The following is a 16,604-nucleotide window of genomic DNA, read 5'->3' on the forward strand; positions in this document are numbered from 1 at the left end:
ACTAACATTTCACAAAGGCCAAACATTCAATATTACGCCCTTTTAAAATGTTTGTCTTGATTTGAAATCGAAAAGATCGGAAAATTTCACAATTGTTTCATATATTAACATTGAAAATCGGACCATTAGTTGCTGAGATATTGACGATAGAAAATGGTGGGTTGTTTGGGTGAAACTTAGAAAACATCAATTTTCCTGTTTTTAAACCTTTGCATTGCAATATCTCAGCAACTAAAGGTCGTATCAACATAGTCCGAATAAGCAAAATATAGAGAACTTTCTCAGCTTTTCAAAATATTTTTTCAAAACTGGGCAAACATGTGCACTAATTTAAAAATGAAAACTGCGACTATTTTCAAAAAGTCACTTAAATATGGCTATAACTTGAAAACGGTGCACTTTATCAAAATTTCAGTAAAGTACTTTTGATTGCAAATTTGATTTTACATCGAAAATGAAGTTGAAAATTTTACGACCAAAATTTCGATTTTTGAAAAATCAGTATTGATTAAAAATTCATAACTCGGTCAGTGATTTTTGCACAACCTGAAATTTCTGAAAAGTTGGCATTTTATGCCTTCTAAAACATATCAAAAATAAAAAAATTAAAAATAGTGTTTTTGTAAATCAAGTTTTAGTGATAAAAGTTAAATAAAAAATCACCAAATTTTTTTACCGTGTATTATTTTTTCCAGTGTAGTCCGTATCCATACCTACAACTTTGCCGAAGACACCAAATCGATCAAAAATTCCTTCAAAAGATACAGATTTTTGAATTTTCATACATCATTTTTGTATGGACAGCTGCCGAATTTGTATGGAAAATTATATGGACAAACTAATGATGCAAAATGGCTTCTTTGGGCATACTGAAGGCACCAAAAAAGTTTCAGTCGGATTAAAAAATACAAAAAAAATCGAATGACCGAAATCCTAGAGAACTGCTCCTTTCTCTTCAAATGTTTGCTCGTAAACCGAAAATGCTTCCGGATTCGTGGAAAAGTTACCTGCAATCAGCACACCTTCCGCTAGTTTCAATAATTAAAGAACGTTAATTTTCGTTCATTTTCGCACTCTTCATCGTCACGTTTCATTTGATGGCCGCCCATCGAGTTTTTCCACGACCCAGATATTTTTTTTTGCTCCCTGCACGTTTGTTTACCTTTCATTTCGTAAATGATTAAATGTACACTAATTAAACGGCGGTGCCCGCCAGAATTCAGCGCACCCACGTGAAATTACGTGTGGTCGGCCAAAGTAAATGTTTAATATTTCTGGCGATTTTTCACCTTTCTGTTGTCCCCCCCCCCCTTTGGCGAGCCTTAAAATGTTGATGGTAAAATAAATAACAAATGCAAACACAGGAATGGCTTCCCCTGCACCCTCTCTGCGGTAGGATTGTGCACACAAGCCCCATATGGGATGCAAATTTTCAGGTCAAATGACATTTTCAGGAAGGGGGAGGGGGTTTGTGCATTCGATTGAATGTGGGTCCACTTGAGTAATTTGTGATGTTTTGTGATTATTTTTATTGCTGCTGGTAATTGAACAGAAAAAAAGTATGCATTGCCGAATATTTGCAACGGTCTTGGCTTATTTTCGAGAGTTCAAATATTAAGAGATTTTGAGTTGTGCCTTTTATTATATAAGGCCGTTGCAAATATTTTTCAAAGTCTATGTCGCCACCCCTTCAAAGTTGGCCTGAATAATCAGGGGACATAAAAAGTATTTTTTTCGAAAAACTTCAAAATTTAAATGAAAATTAAAGTTTAGTCAACTGAAAACCACTTAAAGTGCATTTTCCCGCGTTTATAATCATATTTAGCATGTTTGAACTTCTTTCAAAACATTTTTAATTTTCATGAAATACCAATGTACAGTCCCACGAGAAGATTTTTTTCTGCGAAAAAAAAATTCCGTCATTAAATACCTAGATATTTTCAAAACTAATGATTGGAAAGCAACTGTAAGCCTGTAAAATGCATTTTAACACACTTTTTTCATCCAAATGTTAAAACCTAGCCCCCCCCCCCCTCGACTTTGGTCAGAGCCGAGGGACATAAACTTCAAAAAATATTTGCAACGGCCTAACTAGAAATATCTGATGTTCGATAATTTATTTTTTTTATTTCTGAAATTCTGATGTCCAAAATTTTATTTAATTTTTTTTCTCAGATAATGGCTAAAGTATACATGAAAAATATGAAAATCTCTCACAAAATCGAATAAAGTGACTGGAACTAATTTAAAAAATAAACCTTATATGCAAACAATTATGATTGAAGATTTTAGAACAGACTTCCAACAATATAAAAATAAAAAAAAAACACAAAAAAACAGAAGAAGAAATATTGAAAAAAGAAATTTATGAATCAAGAAAAGTAAAAGTGTCTAACAAAACATGTTTATATTATCAGCTAAATTATTTGTTCAGTTTTTGCAGTATGAAAATATAATGAAACAAATGGTCTAAAGGACAAAAGTTTTTTTTACAATTGAGCATTATGTATTTGTTCCACAAGCGTTTGAAGGTATGGAAAACCTCACAGAAAAACTGAGACAATAATAAATTGACCATATTTTTTTATTCAAAACAATCCCATACAAATCTTCAAAGAAATGTCCATGTATAAAATAATGGAAAAGATAGAATAGAAAATATCACAGAAGCAAGAGATAAATCAATTTTTAAACCTTTCTAAACTGAATATATTTTTTTCACAAATAAGTTTCAAAGTATAAATACTAGCGTGTCCCAAAAAAACACGAAGTCGATGAATTCAATGTGCTCAGTTCTCAAATGATAGAAAATCATGTTAGAAACAACTCTCTCATACATGAAAACTTTCGGAAAAATCGTTTACCACGTTCCCTGGGCATTTTTTTGAAAAAAGTCAGTTTTTTCGACAATTTCACAAAATCTGCTTAGAAAAAATGGAAAATTTTAAAATTTCAAATAGCCTATACCATTAAATGATGGTCTGTGGTCCAATAAACAAGTTAATATATCGATTTGGCCTTTTAAAACTTTGTTTTTACTTTCCCGGTAGCTTTTATATCGAAAAATACGAGTTTTTGCTTTACTTTTTTTCAATCTTTTCCCTCGGTATTGAACACAAAAATTTCCTCATATGTGAGAATACATGCATCTTGTAGGAAATTTTCCGCCGAAGATTTTCGTCTAAGCAACTTTGAAGTTTTATCAACTCTGAGCTGAGATATTCCAGTTTTTGTGAAGAAAGAATATTGAATATTTGAAAATGTTGATATTAATCATCATTGGCATACAATATTAAGGATAATTTAAGCCTAATTTGGAGTGCGGCTGTATCGCATCTGTTTTTAAACATGATTGGTCCATCCTTCAATACTAAGGGCCACCTGGTGTTGTTTTCTCATGGCACACTACGTGCTAAATCAATGAATTACTTTTAGCAAATAACTCATATTTAGAGCATTTTGCATTTAAACCAATCGATGCACGTTTGCTGTGTTTCCATGGATACAAATAAACAAATAACAAATATAAGGTTCAATTGTACGCATTTCCGTGATCTGAACCACAACGTAACGTTTACACTCCCTTCTTATAACTCCTGTGGATAAATCCGATGTTCAGGTAAATTAAAAATATCACTAATATTTGGAATTTATTCTATAGGGATCCATCCATTAATCACGTAGACATTTTTTTAAATCTCAGCTCCCTCCCCTTCTCATGGTCAATTGTCCATAAAAAAAACTTTTTTGGATGGAGCGTGGACAATTGCCAACCCCGTACAATCGAACCATATATTCCGATGCCTCTGTGCTCTTGTACTAAGCTTACTGGTTTTCCTATCTAGATAGCATAAGAGACCACACACAGAAAAAAATCAATTCTCGAAACCGTGAAGTCAGTTCATGATTATGAGAACCACGAAGGAATATATTCACGTTTATGGTGCAAATGCACCATACTCATGAATAAATTCCTTCGTGGATCTCACATTCGTGAACTTAATTCACGATTACGGGAATTGATTTTTTTCTGTGCAGATGCATCGATTTGTTATTTGTTTATTTGTATCCATGGAAACACAGCAAACGTGCATCGATTGGTTTAAATGCAAAATGCTCTAAATATGAGTTATTTGCTAAAAGTAATTCATTGATTTAGCACGTAGTGTGCCATGAGAAAACAAAACCAGGTGGCCCTTAGTATTGAAGGATGAACCAATCATGTTTAAAAACAGATGCGATACAGCCGCACTTCAAATTAGGCTTAAATTATCCTTAATATTGTATGCCAATGATGATTAATATCAACATTTTCAAATATTCAATATTCTTTCTTCACAAAAACTGGAATATCTCAGCTCAGAAATGATGAAACTTCAAAGTTGCTTAGACGAAAATCTTCGGCGGAAAATTTCCTACAAGATGCATGTATTTTCACATATGAGGAAATTTTTGTGTTCAATACCGAGGGAAAAGATTGAAAAAAAGTAAAGCAAAAACTCGTATTTTTCGACATAAAAGCTACCGGGAAAGTAAAAACAAGGTTTTAAAAGGCCAAATCGATACATTAACTTGTTTATTGGACCACAGACCATCATTTAATGGTATAGGCTATTTGAAATTTTAAAATTTTCCATTTTTTCTAAGCAGATTTTGTGAAATTGTCGAAAAAACTGACTTTTTTCAAAAAAATGCCTAGGGAACGTGGTAAACGATTTTTCCGAAAGTTTTCATGTATGAGAGAGTTGTTTCTAACATGATTTTCTATCATTTGAGAACTGAGCACATTGAATTCCTCGACTTCGTGTTTTTTTGGGACACGCTAATAAATACTCAAGCAAATTTCAGAACATACCGTATGTTTATTGTATTTTTTTTTGTAAAATATTCAAATTTTCACAAAATACCGTATTTTTTTTGAAAATATTGTATTTACCTTTTTGTAAGGCCGTTGCAAATATTTTTCAAATATTATGCCCCCCTTCTCCCCCTTCCCATCAAAATCTGTCGAAAAATCAGGGGGGAAAAACAAATATTTTTTCAAAATTTTAATGGAAATAAAAGTCAAATCAACTGAAAACACTTTGAAATGCATTTCCCTGCTTTAAAAATCACATTTTTGCAATTCCGTCGTGAAACTACTTACTTTTCCTGTCATTCTTGAACGACGAAATAGCCTACTTTTCTTTACCAAAAATAACTGAATCGAATAGCATCACTTTTCAAAATAAATACTGAAAAGTTCTACTTTTCAGCACTCAAATGGGTGCTGAAAAGTTGAACTTTTCAGCACTTGTTTCGAAAAGTTACACTGTTCAACATTTTTTTAATTTAAATGATTTATTGACAAAATACATGAAAATTTGACTAAAAATTTCACTCAGTGTGTGTTTTTTGGAATTGCAAAAAATGTTGTATGGAACTCGTTGCAAAACTTGATTTTTTCAGCACTTTTCGTATTTATCCAACTCGGTGAACCTCGTTGGATAAATGTACGACTCGTGCTGAAAAAATCCTCTTTTTGCAACTTGTCTCATAAACTACTATTTCACTAATAAGTTTCAAAGTATAAATACTCAAACAAAATTCAGAACATACCGAATGTTCATTATATTTTTTTTGTAAAATACTTAAATTTTCACAAAATACCGTATTTTTTGAAAATATTGTTTTTACCTTTTTGTAAGGCCGTTGCAAATATTTTTCAAAGATTATGCCCCCTCCTTCCCTTCAAAATCTGCCAAAAAATCAGGGGGGCAAAAAAAAAAAATTCAAAATTTTAATGGAAATAAAAGTCAAATCAACTGAAAACACTTTGAAATGCATTTCCCTGCTTTAAAAATCACATTTAGCCAACCGGACCATAAGATGACAGTTTTCGTGAGTTGCGCGTATTCACCGACAGATGGCAAGTGGGCTTCGTCGGAGTCCGCCCATCAAATACGCCACTCAAAATTTGCATAGGAAACTTTTTTTCGTGACAGATTTTGCGGCACGCTCCTTTCAACTGTTCTAGACTAATATTTGAACGTGGCGTATCTCTAAACAGGTTTTTAAAAAAATGATTCCAGAATGCTTATTTTGTCATTTTAAACCAAAACAAGGCAAATGCTATATTTATTTAAACTATTCGCCATTTTCAAAAGTTTGGCTGGATAATATCGAAGGCCGTCGTCTTAGGCCCACTGGGCCCACAAAACGAGGCACGCTCAGTTTGTATGGGAGCTTTCAACATGCTCCCGGGCTGCATTTAGCATGCTAGGGTTCCATCAAACAAATTTTTAAAAAATTGTGAAATTGCGAAAAAAATGTTTTTGTCAGAACGTATTTTTTGAAAACTAATGATTGCAAAACTGAATTGAAATGCATTTTAAAACATTTTTTTTTCATAAAAATGTTGAAAGTATGACTTGTAGTTTTAATTTTTATACTATTTTTTGCTCCCCCCCCCCTCGACTGTGGTCAGAGTAGAGAGACAAAAAATTAAAAAAAAATTGCTACGGTCTAATTGAGTATCCAACGAATCCAAATATTATAATTTTTTTGTAGTTAACTCAAATTTACACAAAATGTCTTGTTTTTGTAAATACATTTTTTTTTTCAAATTTGTATAAAAAAGTACTAAACAAAGCGAAATTTTGTGTGGGTTTCAAAAAGCTTGTTTTTCTCGAAAATACCCAAAATTTTACAAAATTTTCAAATTTTAAAAATGTTTTATTTTTTTATGAGAATTTGGGTATTTTATAAACATTTTTGAGTAATGAGTGTAAATTCATACAATATTTAACTTCCTTTGATACTCATATCGCGAATTGTGAACATTTGGAAAACCTTCAAAGGAAAACGTTATTTTGTGAAAATCAAGTATTTTACAAATAAAAAAGAAAAATCTTATGTAGTTTAAATGCATTTAAAATTACGCACGTATTAAGAATTATGAAAATTTGATTATTTTCGAAAAAATACTTGGTATTATGCTCAAAAACAATCAACCTTAATACAGAGCCTTTGAGACCTCTAGAAAAATCTAGATTTTTTCCACTTAAATTAAAAACAAAGATTTTAAAACATTTGTTGCATTTTTTGAGTAATTAAGTTACGCCCAATTGAATGTTCGCTTGATCGTCTAGTAGTCCTTTCTTAATACTTTTAGCAAAACAAGATAATTGGGCCAATGTCGAAGTGCAAACAAAGAGCCTACCCTTCTCGCTTCCAATGTAAACATCAACTGACGTGAGCATCCTGACATAGTACAGTTCAAACTCGATTATCCAAAGGCCTTGAAAAAAATTTACTCCGGATAATCGAGTCACGAAAAACAATTTCGTTGTCTTATTTTTGATTGTCGAGTTATAATATGCTAAAGTGATTTTACATTTTTAAATCCAAAATGGGGGCCAAAAAAACAGACATATTAAAGATATTCAGAGTTTTTTTTTTGAAAAAAATCTTCAATAATAAGTAGGCAAGCAACTATTCAAATTTTACTAAAATAAGGTCGCAGATCCCAAATTTGATGCCAAAAGGAAGAAAATAGAAAAAAAACTGAAAAACATATTTTTGTTCGTGTTTCGATTATTCAAAGTCTCATACAAACTTTCGGATAATCCAACTTTGGAGAATTGAACTTCGAATTAGGGATACGTTTTTTTGCTATCCTTATAATTTTTAAATCATTTTAAATAAATAGAAAGCATCGCAATCATCAAAACCTATTGGGGCTTGGTTGTACGGATATTTAAAATAGTCAATTCATGATATTCGTAAAATAAGCAATAGTTATCCGGATTGTTCTATCCGTCTTTATAAGCCCAATAAAATTAACAGGAAATCCGTGAAATGAGGAATGTTTGGTACAGTTTGATATTCCTAACTAATCCCTGCTATTTTGTTTATCTAAAATTATAATTTCCCGTTGTTATAAACAATAAAAAAATATCCGGATATCCGAACCCGATCCCTTCTTCGAATAATCGAAACTTCGGATAATCAAGGCTTCGGAAAATTGAGTCTGGGCTGTAGGTAAATAAAATGAATGGATTACATTTGATTTCATTCAATTAAAAAAAAAAACTAAATGTCAAAAATGTAATGTCAAACTATGGTTCACATGTTAAACCCACTGTTCTTCAATTTCGTATCATGTGGTTTCTTGAGTTTGACAGCTGTCAAACGTTGATTCGATTTTCAGTTCCTTTCGAATCAGCGGAATTAGCGTAGCCTTTGGAAATCAAGCAAGCAAATGTAAATGTCTTGTGATGTCAAGCGACAGATTCATGAACAATACCAAATTTAGCAACCAATTAAAAATGTCTGAAAGTTATTGCCTGATGCACAAAGTGATTTGTTTACCTTTTTTGGTACCCTCTGCAAACGTCAAACCATACTAAATTGCTGCCGGATCTTTTCCGGGAGAGATCGGAAAAAGATCTGGCAGCAATTTCTATTGATTTGACGTTTGCTGAGGGTGCCGAAAAGTATGGTTATGTTCTGCTTGCAAAAGACAATATTTCAGCTGACGACTTAGTGACTTCAATCTTTTTGCATCTGGATTTCGCTAGATGATTCAATTATAATTAATCTTTTAATTAAAACTATCCGGATCAATACCGTCAACTGTATTTACCAATTTGCAAAACAACACTCGGTAATCCCGCTGCAACTGAAATCGCCTGTACCAATCAAATAATTCCAATCAATCGCATTCCCCTCTACCACAAAGCGACAAAACGATCCAATCAAAGCCGCCATTTGCGACGGCAAATTGAAAAGCATTTTTAATCCCAATCCAAGCAGGCGAATGCGGTTTACCGAAAGCTTTCCACAGAATCAGCGACAACAATTCAGCTGGGAATAAAAATTGAATGCAATAAAGCTCCACCCCCACCCCATCTGAACTTCAACTAATTCCGTTATTAGCTTTGAAAAGCATTTTCAAGTGTTTTCCGTACCCCCCCCCCCCCCTACTCTACTTTTGTTGCTGTCACAGGATGAGTGTCATTTGTCAGCGAGGATTTTGCGCGTTCATATTAACTGCGATTTTATGCGTCAAATATTCAGTTCGTTTACCGCGGGAATTAAATTCCAATACAAATTGAACGCCTTTTATTAGCGTTGCGCCTACGCGTATGCAACCGTCTAACGCGTGCTGCGCCATAATGAATTTTTAATGCACGCCCCTCCCCCCTTCTCCTTTCATGCAAGTGGCCGCAGTTGCATGCAATTTCGGCGCGCGCTCTCAATAAATGAAATTTATTTACACTTTTGCCCTAGCGTGAAGGTTGAGCTGCGTTTTTTTGTGGTTCGCTCAGTTCATTTGCGATTCATGTCAAACTTCGATCATGTGAAACTTTTTCACCGACTTTTTTGTTGCTGTTCATTGGTTCAACCGTGATCGATAGCGATCCGAATGTCACGATATTTTTTTTCGTTTCTTGATTCTTGTGTCACTTTCAGTTGACGTTTTCGTGTATCCTTTTTGTTTTAATTTATAAGCTCTTTTGACCATTTTTTAACAGTTTTTTTTGCAGTTTCAGTTGAACTGCCTCGTCGAGTTTCATCAAACAATTGGGTCGCGAGTAATTTCGGCTCCATGACGCACATGTGAATTGAAACGAATGTGTTGTTGTTTGTTTTAATTTACCGTGTAGACACAAACACGACCCGAGCCGGGCTTTTCCATCATCATAAATTCCGATCGGGTGCGCACTCGCGCCGTTGTTTTTGTTTCGAGATTTTTTTTTCTTTTCGTTCTCACTCTGACCGGTGAATGGCTCTATTGAATTTGCTACGGGTTCAATTTTAAGTTTAATTACTGTAGTGGATTTTAATTATTCTAGTCTAATTCATCGCGCTCGGTGTGCCACACATTCAGGCGAGCTTCTTTTTGTTGTTGGGGTTTTTTCCCAACTTATTTTTTTGTATGTTGACGTATTTTGTTGTGGACCTCGGAAAAGTTATTTTTGCTGGGCAAGTGAGTCGTTTTTTTTTGTTTCGTTAGTTTGAAAAATAATTGAGTTTGTGCTTCAAAAAACAAAAAAAAAAATGTACTAGTCAACACAGTTGGTGTTTTCAAGATTGAATGTCAACGCGACAGGTGATTTCATTCAAAATTACTTGAAATTTTTTTTTTTTTGCAATTCCTTTGAGAAACTACTTTTTATTCTTGTCATTCTTGAGTAACGAAACGGCCTACTTTTCTTTCCCAAAATAACAACATGGAAAATAAATAACTTTTAATAAAAAAATGGATGCTGCAAAGTTGAACTTTTCTTTTATTTTTTTTTGTAATTTTTTGCATAAAAAAATAAGAAAATACACCGTGATTCGATGCATCAACGGTGACGAGATGCAAAAAAAAATCAAACAATTTCACAATTCAGCATAAAATTAATTTAAGATCTTTTGTACTCATTAAAAGTTTAATTGTGCAAGGACAATTAGCTCGACCGTTGTGTGGAATAAAGTCGCAAATCTAAACTCTTTTTTTTACCCGATTTTGGATTTACTCATTAATTGTAAAACATCTAGTTATTCCTCGAAAAACCAGTAATATCAAAGGAATCTGGAAATAAGTTATGCCGAAACAACAAAAAAAAATTGTAATTTGGAAATCTTTATCGATTTGCATTATTGCATTATACGGACTTATTCTCAATAAGTACAGTTAAAATATTTTTTTTAGTTAGAAGTTTTAATTGTTTTGAAACAGAATTATTTAAATAACATTAGATTTATAGGCATTTTCAGTAGAACAATCTTCTTAATGAATTTGGAAAACTTTATGAATTCATGCTACAAATTTGGTTTTAATAGGAACAAAAATTAATACAGTTATGAAAAAAATAATTATTATTACTTTTTATCTTTTTAACACATAACTTTTGATTTATGTATGTTGAACAAACATTTAACTGTAATTTTTCAAATAAATTATCAAAGGAAATCTTACCAAGGGTAAATTTGATGTAATCAATTCAATTTGCACACTTTAAGGGTGACATTTGGTAGAATCACAGTGACTATCAAAGTTAACCCGGCTTAAAAAAATATTTCCACGCAACTAGTTTTGAACAACAAAACTTTCATGAAAAAAACGTTCATGGACGCACATGTTTAAAACATATAAAACTTGAGACAAGTCTCACAATTGTAATTATTTTTGTAAAATAAATGAAATCCTATTGTTGGGTCGCAGACCCTATTATGGCATAATTTGTAATATCCCCCGGTCACGAAGTGTTTCCATCATTGACCGCTGGGAGCGCTAGTAGGCTGACAGTACAGTCTGTCATGTTTGTTATTGTTTATCTTCGTGATGTTATTTTCTGTGATCTAGATTTAAAGTTTCTTGAATTGTAAAATTGTGATAATAAAATCTTCTGTCTTGAACCTCTGATGAAGCAGGTGGCCTCTCAGAGATCACCGTGTCTCATTTACGGTGAGAAACGTCTTCGTCCACCATCGTCCCTGAAGCTCCGCCGTCGTTTGTAAATCGTTGGTTCTGGCAGTCCCGCACACAACGTATCAATTTCTCCCCAGTTCAGGGTTAGTCCAAAAATGTTTGTGTTGTTATAGGTAGTACTCAGTAATTTCAAGTAATTTGTAATTATCAGTGACTAATTTCCAGTAATTCCATTCATACTGGTCCTTCGTGTTTTAAACCTGTTGAAAAATTGCATATTTTGATTATTCAATGTAGATTTGAGTTTTAGATGCTCCATAGGGTGACGACAGTAAAAAGATGACATCAGGGATACTTTCTGACTCGATATCAAAAATAGTCAAAAATAAGTAACTTTGCCAAATTTGTGTCAAATCGGTTAAGGTTGAAGTGTCGCTTTATATCGTTAAAGTTGGTGAAAAAAAAACTTTTCATATAAAAACGTCTGCTTTAAATCGCCAATAACTCGTCAGAATTAAATTATATCGTTTTGCGGTCTTCAACAAAGTTGTTTGTCATAAAATTTTACGTAAGTGTGACCAAAGAACGCCATGGAATTTCGTAGTTTTTTTTTATTTTTTTTCTCAAACATTTTTGCAAATTTCCCCATACAAACTTCAACGATTAAAAGCGACCCTTAAATCTTGACCGATTAAGCTCAAAATTGGCACAGTTACTTATTTTTACTTAAGGGGTTACATTCATGTAAATCGGCAAAAATGTCAGAGGTTGGCTTGAGCACACACTGAAATTTTTATCAAAATCTGTTTTCAGGGCATTATAATATATATTTTCATCTATTAACAAAACAAATTTGAAGGCATTTGGTTGTATCATTGCCGAGATATTTGAAGTTAGCAGTTTAAAAAAACGGGTGCCACGATATCTCAGCACTGCCTTGACCAAACTTGTTCAAAATTTTGGTGAAAACTCGTAAAACCGATCCCGTGTACATGATGAAGGTCGATTTTCAAAAAATAAAAATAAAAAAAAAAGATAAAAATATTTTTGTGTTTTTAATAGAATAAATCGACAGATTTTTAATTTTAATTTTTAATTCAAAATTTAAGAAACGGGCTTTTTCATCCCCATCCCATCTCGAGATATTGTGGCACCCGTAAATCAACTGGGTGTCTCGAGAAAAACATTCATGAGTGATTGAAAATCATGATGAAAATTTGTGATTTTCTACATGTATGTAACCCCTTAAGTAATCTTGTCAGGGATTATTTCTTAAGATTTATCATTATTTATTTTAATTTTTCTTGACACCTATTTTCTCTGATTGACGTTACTATTTTTTCATTTAAAACTATTTGTCATTCGTTTTGAGGAGTTTGAACAACTTGCTTTAAAAATTTAAGCATTCCCGGGTAGACGGTAATAACTAAATTCATGACATTTCAATAACAAATGCTGTTAAAATAACTAAATTTGTTATGGAATATTCATGCAAAATCCATTTTTGCATAAGAGTTTAAAAACAGTTTATGTTATCATATCAAAATTTGTTATTGGTCTGATATTGGTTAAAAACCAAAACAACTTGGGAATAACATTTTTTGTTATGGAAGAATAACTTCAACTGTTATTGGAATGATCGGATTAGTTGTTAAAATAACAAAAAATAATAACAAGGATTTGTTCGAAGAATAACCAAAAATGATATTAGTCTGTTATTACAAAAAAATCATAACAGCGAATAACAAATCTTGTTATAAATAACAAAAAATGTTCGATTCTGTTATTTTTGGTACAGAAAAGTAGGCTATTTCATCGTTCAAGAATGACAGGAAAAGTAAGTAGTTTAACGACGGAATTAATAACAAGGGGTCAATGAGTCAAAAAATATTGTAATTTTTTAAATCTTTTATTCGAAATTGAGTTAAGAGCATTAGTTATGTTCATGCTTCTTTGACCAAACATTTGAAAAGATGAAATCAATCATGCAAATGAATAATCTTCAAACAGACTCACTTGCCCTATAAAAATAGTTTCTCCAGAGGTCACATTTTTTATTGCAATTCCCCTCACTCTCGCATCACAATCACATGATTTACAATTCCAATTTTAATTCAATTTTCACACGCACACAGCATTCCCACATTTTTTCGCACAAAAATTATCCTACAGTTTTTGTTTTATTAATTTTCAGTTTCGTTCGTCGTTTTCCCCCGCACTATCGGTAGGAACAGAACAAAATAAAAAAAAAATGGTCAGACAAAAATGTACAAACGGAAGTGTAGAGGGTCCTCTTTGTTTTGTTTTTCTTCTTCCTTTCCATTAGCCTATCCTAGACCGCGGCTTTAGGCCCGGAAACACTCGTCGTCGTCGTCGTCGTCATCGAGTTCGGGTTCAGGGTTCAGGCCCCGTACCGGGCCGTCAGCAGAAAGGACGCTATCAGGCCCGGGATGACGCACAGGCAGTCGGCGAGCAGCGAGGACACGGCCACGGTCGCCCCGGCGGCACCGCTCGTTTTCCGGCGCGATATCGCCGCCGTGTTGTCACCTGGAAATTGTGGGCGAGAGAGAGAAAAAGATGGCGGTTAATTGCATTCCACAGCCAGGTGGGCGAGGGTGAATTGTATAATGTTGGGTGAATTATTTATTCAGGGCGAGCGCATAAAAAGTTGATTGACTGGAATATTTGACGGGAATTCCAGGAAATTTTATTGAAAAGTGGTTTCTGTTTTTAACAATAATATATGCATTGACGATTGAATTGATCAGGTGTGAATCGTTAGATTTAATTTGCAATTACAATCATGCGTCCAATTGAGTTGATGGATTGTTTAAACATTTGAGGACCAACCCAAGTTGCAATTTAATATAATTTTTGAAGAGATTCGAATATGATTTGAATTATATGATTGAGCTGATCTGTCCGGGTGCAGCGTGATTTTTTGCAACAGTGCTAAACTCAGGCACAATCAAATTTAAATGCGATTTAATCCGTGCAAAGTATTTTTGGACAGGTATTTTTTTACCTTTTAAGATAAATATTTGTGAAAGCTGTGCTCTGCGACTTCGTGAGATAATAATCTTTTGTATTTTTCATTGACTAAAATATCAAAAAGAATCGCACATTGATATATAATTTTCTGGTAACCTGAACAGACGGTAATAACTAAATTCATGCCATTTCAATAACAAATATTGTCAAAATAACAGAAAGTGCTATGAAATATTCTTGCCAAATCCATTTTAGCATAAAAGTTGAATAATAGTTTATGTTATCATAACAAAACTTGTTATTGGTCTGATATTGGTTGAAAGCCAAAACAACTTTGGAATAACATTTTTTTGTAATGGAATAATAGCTCCAACTGCTATTGGGACTATCGGATTAGTTGTTAAAATAATAGCAAAGATTTGTTCGAAGAATAACTAAAAATTATTACAATAACAATCCAATAACAAAAACAATCATAACAGCGAATAACAAATTTTGTTATAAATAACATAAAATGTTATTGGCCTAGTATTTTCAAATATCAAAAAATGTTATTCCCGTGTTATTTCCGTCTGCTCGGGAAAGACGACTATTTAAAATAATGGTTTTATTAAGTAGGATGAAGTACGACTCTAAAAAGTTGTTTCCCGTAGTAATTCCTGTGATAAATCTCTAGGAAGAGAACATTTCATGGGGTGTAGTAGATTAATTTAAAAAAAAATATACATAAAATTTTACGTTTGAGACCCAGTCTATTTAGACAACCCTAGTGTTTGTGTGAGACTCGAATATTGCGGGGTTTCGAAATTGTTATGTGTTGGCTTGACAGTGACAGATTTTGTGTCAAAAACTGTGTAATTTTTCATCACAAACTGGTGAATTTTCAGCAATTTCTTTTGAATACCACATTTTACAGATAAATTTTACAAAAAGAAACCAATCAAATTTTCATGCTTCGAAATAGTAGTTAATGCAACAAGTTGCGAAAACAAGATTTTTTCAGCACGAGTCGTACATTTGTCCAACGAGGTTTATCGAGTTGGATAAATACGACGCGTGCTGAAAAATCCAGTTTTGCAACGAATCGCTTACAATTTTTTTTGCAATTTCGAAAAACGATTTTTGAATGGAATTGTATGTCAAACCAGGCCCGTAGCAAGGGGGGTGGGCTTCGCCAAGACCGAAAAGCCAAAAACCTTACCTAAAATTTGTGATCCGGTCGATAGGAAGCACTCAGTAAATATTTTTTAATCAAGCTGAAAATTTTTTGGTGCCTTCGGTATGCCCAAAGAACCCATTTTGCATCATTAGTTTGTCCATATAATTTTCCATACAAATTTGGCAGCAAAAATTATGTATAAAAATTCAAAAATCGGTATCTTTTGAAGGAATTTTTTGATCGATTTGGTGTCTTCGGCAACGTTATAAGCATACAAGGAGAAAAAAGAGTTCCCAAAATCGTGAACAAGCGTTCATGAAAATGGGAACCGCGAACAAAGTGTTCAAATTTCATGGTACGTTTTTTTTTAAAATCGTACCATGGGATTTGAACACTTTGTTCGAGGTTCTCATTTTCATGAACGCTTGTTCACGATTTTGGGAACACTTTTTTCTCCGTGTAAATAAGGACCACACTGAAAAAAATATATACACAGTAATTTTTCTGGGGGATTTTAAATTTCACTTTTTGCAACTTCAACTTAATTTGCAAAAATACACTATTTATTTATATGTTTTAGAGGACATCAAATGCTAACATTTCAGAAAAATCCATAACAGGCAAATAATCTTTGACCGAGTTTTTGAATAAATACTGATTTTCAAAAAAAAAATCAAATAATTTTTCAACTTTATTTTTCGATGTAAAATCGAATTTACAATCAAAAAGTACTTTAGTGAATTTTTGATAAAGTGCACCGTTTTCAAGTTAAAGCTATTTTTAGGTAAGTTTTTTGAAAATTGTCACTGTATCTCGAAGCTGTTGCTTCGTATCAAAAAGTGGTCAAAGGTAAACTTGTAGGAAATTAGACGGGCTTTCTAAAAAAAAAAAAAAATACGCTGAAATAAAAATACACGCCACTTCTATGAGATTTTTTGATTTTTAAGTTTAAAAGTCAAATTTTAAGGTGATGTCACGATTTTTTTTCGTTTAAAATTTTTGCGAAATTAGGCTAAGATGTTACAAAAAGACTGACGAAAAATACAGCTT

At 32.9% G+C, this 16,604-nt stretch overlaps 1 protein-coding gene across 2 annotated transcripts in view; it reads right to left on the reverse strand.

Moving 5' to 3' along the window:
* Window positions 1–13,161: 13,161 nt before the first annotated feature.
* The window catches only part of LOC6047478 (zwei Ig domain protein zig-8), a 560,935-nt gene continuing 557,492 nt past the window's right edge, over window positions 13,162–16,604 (reverse strand). For both annotated transcript variants that reach the window (XM_038265147.1, XM_038265146.1), the window contains exon 8: window positions 13,162–13,951. In XM_038265147.1, coding sequence (XP_038121075.1) covers window positions 13,806–13,951 — 146 coding nt within the window. In that variant the 3' untranslated portion in view covers window positions 13,162–13,805. The remainder of the gene's footprint in view (window positions 13,952–16,604) is intronic.

The sequence above is a fragment of the Culex quinquefasciatus genome, chromosome 3 (assembly GCF_015732765.1).
Source record: "Culex quinquefasciatus strain JHB chromosome 3, VPISU_Cqui_1.0_pri_paternal, whole genome shotgun sequence".
Classification (NCBI taxonomy): domain Eukaryota; kingdom Metazoa; phylum Arthropoda; class Insecta; order Diptera; family Culicidae; genus Culex; species Culex quinquefasciatus.